Source organism: Bactrocera dorsalis, chromosome 6 (genome assembly GCF_023373825.1).
Source record: "Bactrocera dorsalis isolate Fly_Bdor chromosome 6, ASM2337382v1, whole genome shotgun sequence".
In the NCBI taxonomy this organism is placed as follows: Eukaryota; Metazoa; Arthropoda; class Insecta; order Diptera; family Tephritidae; genus Bactrocera; species Bactrocera dorsalis.
Window position 1 is genome coordinate 10,345,762 of NC_064308.1, and position 6,281 is coordinate 10,352,042.

At 42.3% G+C, this 6,281-nt stretch overlaps 1 protein-coding gene across 1 annotated transcript; it reads right to left on the minus strand.

Annotated features, from left to right (window-relative positions):
- Positions 1 to 3,578: 3,578 nt before the first annotated feature.
- Positions 3,579 to 4,385, minus strand: LOC125779660 (uncharacterized). Its single transcript, XM_049460938.1, has one exon. The coding sequence runs from the start codon at positions 4,383 to 4,385 to the stop codon at positions 3,579 to 3,581; it is 807 nt and encodes a 268-aa protein (XP_049316895.1).
- Positions 4,386 to 6,281: the final 1,896 nt, after the last annotated feature.

Consider the following 6,281-nt stretch of genomic DNA (forward strand, 5'->3'; position numbering starts at 1 on the left):
TAATGTATGCGGCGCCTGTATGGGGACCAGCATTAATACATAAGACATATGCTGGAGTGGCGCAATCGGTGTTCCGGTTGAGAGCCATTAGAATAGTCAGTGCATTTCACACGGTTTCTAATGAAGTTGTCGGGGTTCTAGCAGGAATTATGCCTCCAGACATAATGGCTCTCGAACTTAAGCGAATATATGATAAAAGTAAAAGCGCAGGGCGGAAACTAACAGTGGCAGAGCGTAGAGAAGAAAGACAAGCCAGCTTAAACGAATGGCAAACACGCTGGGATACATCAAGCAAGGGGAGATGGACATACCGCTTAATCGGTAACATACAAGCATGGATGGAACGAAAACACGGGGAGGTAGATCATTACTTGACGCAGTTCCTAACAGGACATGGATGCTTCAGGGAGTACTTGCATAAGTACGGTCACAAGGAGGGAGTAGCTTGCTCTTTCTGTGGTAGCAATACCGGGAACGCAGAACGCATATTTTTCCACTGTCGGAAATATACAAAGGAGCGAATGATGATGGAAAAGGAAGTATCTGATCGAATAACGCCAGACAATATAGTGAGATATGTATCAGTGATCTGCAGTGAATACTTGGCTTATGATTACACTCTCATATTCATGAATCACCCCCAATTTTCACTCATACTTGCTCTCTAAAAATATTATCTTCTCACTATCACATGGCTTGCTTGTATAATAATGAGTGTGAATATGTCTCACAAGCACTTATCGCTCACACTTGGCTTGGCTTGCTTCTATGTATACAATTGTTTGAGCTATTCGTTGCATACCATTAGATGAGTTGAAAGGCTCATGAATACATTCACTAACCGAAGTGGGATTATGGTGTCCGCAAGGTCTATGAACCATATTGGTTTTCAACACTTAGTATAATACTGGATTTTTCTCTGCATCAGGAATTTCCACAGAAATGATCTTATCAATTAGATCTGGTTGAACCACCATCCACCATCCAAAGAAGTACATATGTGTGCGTGTGGAAAACTTCTCCTTTGGCACTCAACAGTAGCCATATAGCATCTAAGAGCACCACATATGTATGTATACGTTGCTTCAAGATAAAGTCCATCAAACATCGTAGCTGTTGTTGTAAAAGTCATGCTGTAATGATCGATTGCTGATTGACAGCGATTCATAATTTCACACGTATGTCATCGCATCCTGGGAGTACTCATGTAGTTCATGTGTCTTGGGCTGCCATACGTTGATGGCAAAAAGAACGCCGACAGATATTAGCGCGATCTCTTCGTGGCTCCGTAACAAATTTCAATCTGTAATTGATCACTTAGTGTGAAACACACATAAAGACAAATAGTGAATTTTGAGCAAATAGTGACAGCTCAAACTGGGAATATTAAAAAATTTTAGACCGCGTGGGTTTTATTTCGCCGAGTGTACATACAGACATAAGGAAGTAAAGAGAATGCCACCCACTAAATTTTGCCAAAATCGGTTGGTCGGGTTATATGGACCATCACCAAAAAGCGGGCGGTGCCACTCCCATCGTCCAATTTTCACACCGGGTCCACTAAAATTTTAAACAAAACACCAACTGGTATATTCAAATGGACATATTCTATATACAAAAACTGTTTATTCTTTTATGCATAGATTTCATAGATATTACAAAAATTCCCGTATTGTACAGGATTCATGACTGACGACGAGAATATATTCAAGAGCCTCAGCCCACAAGTTCTATTCACTGAAGCTAATCTAAAGCATACATACGAGGTTTGACAATTAAGTAATGAGACTAATTTAATGCCGCGCTTGTAGTAAACCTGTGACCTTGAAATTCCCTTTCTCTTTTTCCGGCATCCCTCCCTTCTCCATTGATATATGCACCATCGCTTTATCTTGTTTAGTTCGCCTGCTGCGTCAAGTTGAGTAGACGTGTGTTTGTAGTGCTCGTCACGAAAATGGAAAAACCGAAATCAAGAGCAACGTGTCGCGATAAAATTTTGCGCCAGATTGAGTGTATGGTGCTAGTGCTCTTAGTTATGCCAAAGCTCACAATGGTTGTCTCCGCGCGCCCCCCGCCCGAAAAAAACTCGCATGAGCAAGTCGAAGGTGAAAACAATGATAATGCCTATTTTGATAGCCATGGAATTGTCCACAAAGAATTCGCTCCACCGGGGAAAACTGTGAATCAAGTCTACTATTGCCAAGTACTCGACAGATTTCGAAAACGAGTCAATAGGGTGCGCCCAGACATCGCTCGTAACTGGATCCTTCATCACGACAACGCGCCGTGCCACACCGCCCTCAGCGTGTCCCAGTATTTGGGCTCTAAAGGGATCGCCGTGTTGCAACAGCCTCCTTATTCGCTCGACATGTCACCCTGTGACTTTTTTTGTTTCCTAAAACAAAATCGGTGGTGAAAGGAACCCATTTTGAGTCGATTACGGACATCCAGGCGGCCGTGACGAGGGTACTCGTGGACATCCCAGTCGAAGGGTTCCAGAAATGTTACGAAGCATGGAAAACGCGCTGGAATCGATGTATAGCTGCCCAAGGGAACTACTTTGAAGGGGATGGCAGAGTTGTCCTAATGGAAGCTTTATTGCATCACTGTCAATTAATCAATCAATCAAGAAATGTATATATAGTACATACTCGTATGTATAGTATTTATATATAGCATATATATTAGGGTAATTTTTTGAACTATTAGTTTTTTTCAGTCCCGCCATGAAATTTTCTTGAAAATACCTTAAAAAAAATTACCTGAAAATTTTAGCCCTTAATATTAACATTAAGAACTAGATCAAGGCCTGTAAAAATTATCCAGATCAAAGGAATTTTATGGCAGCGCTTTGACTTTAGACGCATATTTCTCGGAATTGTTCACTGTACAAAAGTACCCAGTGCAACAAAGTCATAACTCACACCGGTGAAGTAGTACGGGACTCTTAACCCGATTGTTCCAAGAATTTCGCATTTTTTTTATATATATCTCGTATATGACAGGAGCGGATAGTGCTGCCATAATCTGAGTAGTGTTTCGTATTTTGTGCAAATCGCAGGTTTTTAACTGCGGAATGGTAGCCTTTATGAGCGTTTTAAGGTTCGGTATCCAAAATTCTGTACTATGACCCAGTCGCTGGTTGGTGCCACGAAAGGTAATTAAACTGGTGAGGAGTTTGGCTAAGCGACTACTATAGGGTAGTATAATCGGTAACGCTCGTAATATGATAATGAGGCTAAATTGGTCAACCGACCATTAACTCGCACTATTTCTTTGGGATCGAATAAAGGCTTTAGATCAAAATTGTATTTTTAGGTAGTGTTGTAGTTTAATAGTGATCGCGGAAGATGAATTATATTAACGCGGATTGAAATAAAAGACGTGATATGCGGTCGAGTTTCTTTATTGAAGAGAGAGAAAAAACGGAAGCTGGTTTGACAGCAAGCACATAAGTGCTGCCCATGAAACTTCAAACATATGTATGTTTAGAAAGATGATGCCAGATAGGCGCGAACATACCGGCCGCCTTGAACAACAGTTCAAAAAAGTACAATTTTAATTAAAATCTAAGAATATCATATAGAAAATATGTCCCCCTTTGTTGGTAGTAGCGATAGCTTGATCACGGGCCTTAACAGCTCTCCTTCGGATGTCTTCACATTTACAACCCGAACTTGACCATCCGTCTCTGGGGAAGTGCCAATAACACGGCCAAGCTTCCATTTAGTTGGGGGCACGTTGCCCTCATGTATGATAACGATATCATCTTTCTGCAAACTCGGCGTTGAACGTATCCATTTCGAACGACGTTGAAGACTGACAAGATACTCGTCTCGCCATCGATTCCAGAAGTGCTGTCTAATTGGCACAATGATTTGCCAGCGTTGAAATATAGTTCCTTTGAAGACCTCAACGTCAGGGTCGGGTAGTCCCTTTAGAGGTTCGCCAATCACGAAGTGTCCAGGAGTGAGGACTTCAAAGTCATTAACATTTGTAGGAATAAAGCAAATAGGACGCGAGTTTACACAGGCTTCAACTTCAGTCAGTACTGTTGCAAATTCTTCGTAAGTTAGAAGCGAAGTATCTAGGGCCCGCTTAAGATGATATTTGATACGTTTTATACCACCCTCCCAGAAGCCACCCATGTGAGGGGCGCTTGGAGGATTGAAATGCCAAAATATTTGGGCGTTTGCGAAATATGATGACACTCTTTCATCGCGAATGCAGCGTTCATAGGCTAATCGTAATTCCTTTTCAGCATCCACAAAGTTAGTGTCGTTTTCAGAGTAAATGTGCTGACAGTAACCTCTCCGGTTAGTAAAACGTTTGAAAGCAGCGATGAAAGCGATTGAAGAAAGGTCTCCAGCAAGCTCGAGATGCATTGCACCAGTACTCATGCAAATAAATGATCATATGTATGCCTTTGTAGATTTTGCACCTCTTCCATGCGTAAACTTCACGGCGTAAGGCCCAGCGTAATCGACTGCACTAAGTGATGCGACTTGGAGGCAGATCAGCCATGAGTTGATGTAATGGTGGACAACTCAGTCGTCTACAACGAATGCATTTTCGATGTATACCACGGACGAGGTTACGAATGCCTGGCAAACAAAATCTTCGTTGAATCGCGGCTTGCATTATCTGAGGTCCACCATGTAATGTTAAAAGATGTACTTCTACCGTGATTAATTTAGCGAGCGGTGATTTTTTTGGAACTATTAAAGGATGTTTAACATAATCCGAAAGCGGTGCGTTTTTGATGAGGCCTCCTACTCTTAGGATATTATTTGCGTCTAGAAAAGGTTGTAGTCTTGCTAGACTGCTTCGTGTATGTATCAGCTTATTTTCTCTGCAATTAGAAATTTCCTTTTTAAAAACAATAAATTCAGTATACTTTACCAATGCTATTTCAGCGTTTTGAATTTCAGCGTACGACAAGCTGCCGGTTTTTCGCATCCCGGCGCTAGCCCTTGCGTTATTGATGAAGCGTAATAAATAAGCGGTGATGCGTTTAAGTTTGCTGAAAGAATAATACTTCGTCAAAAAATCCCAATCGTCAGTAGTGTGCGTTAGCAGTGTTACAGCTTTGCTAGATTTTAGCTCGAGATCTGTAGTGTGTGATTCTGCAGAAATCGGCCAGTTACTGTTGTTCTCATGTAGCCATTGCGGACCATGCCACCAAAGTTGATGTGTGAAAAGCTGCGATGGCAATATGCCCCTTGAAGCGCAAGCAGCGGGATTGTGCTCTGACGCAACGTGCCTCCAGTGCGTTGCTGGTAGAATATCTTGTACTGCAGCGACGCGATGAGCCACGAATACTGACGAACGGCTAGGGTTGCCTTGTAACCACGCCAAGGTAATCATTGAGTCCGTACATGCGTATAATTTTGAGAAAGTGTGGTTCAGATTTGATTGAACTTGCTTCTGCGCTGCTCTTGTTTTCGCTGCTACTAGTACGACCTTAATCGTACCGTCGGGAAATTGTGTGCGACAGTAAAGTGCGGCTGCGTATGCGACTTCTGATGCGTCGGTATAAATGTGATACTGAGAGTCAGAAGTTTTGCTAGTTCCTAACCAGCGGCTTAGTTTTAGCGCTGATAGTTGCGGTAATTCACGACGATGTGCCAACCAGTCCCTCGCAATTTCTGAAGGAACTGGTTCATCCCAATCCACATTTGAGTGCCGCAGTTTCTGTAACCAAATCTTAGATTGAACGGACGCGATCAAACCTAGTGGATCGAATACCTTACTTGAGTCGGAGAGAAACGTTCGTTTTGTAAGTTTTGGAGGGTCGTTTAACTCACTGCTATAGAAAGCCAATCGTTGTTTGTGTGCCAAGAGTGCGGATTTGGTCTCCATCGGCTAAGAGATGCGAAATTTGTTTAGATGCGTGTGGTATCATATCTCTAAGCATTTGAGAATTAGTTCCCCATTTGCGTAGTTCGAACCCACTTTCAGAGAGCGCATGGGAGACGTTTTTTTGAAGTAAAGCGAGTTCACCAAATGTATCAGCACCAGATAGTAAGTCATCCATATAAAAGTCCGACATTATAACTTCAATGACTTCCTTGCTTCGTTTGACGCGTTAAATGCGGCTCGATAGTGACTTAACAGCAAGATGTGATGCTGAGGCGACTCCATACATGACCCTTAAAAGACGATATTCACGAACTGGATCTGCTGGATTCGAACGCCAAACTATGCGTTGATAATCTGTGTCCTCTTTAGCGACATAAACTCGGCGGTACATCTTTCCAATATTGGCTATTATTCCGAAA

Excerpts from the sequence above, each read along its gene's own strand:
- LOC125779660 (XM_049460938.1), bottom strand. The coding sequence starts at position 4,385 with ATGCATCTCGAGCTTGCTGGAGACCTTTCTTCAATCGCTTTCATCGCT.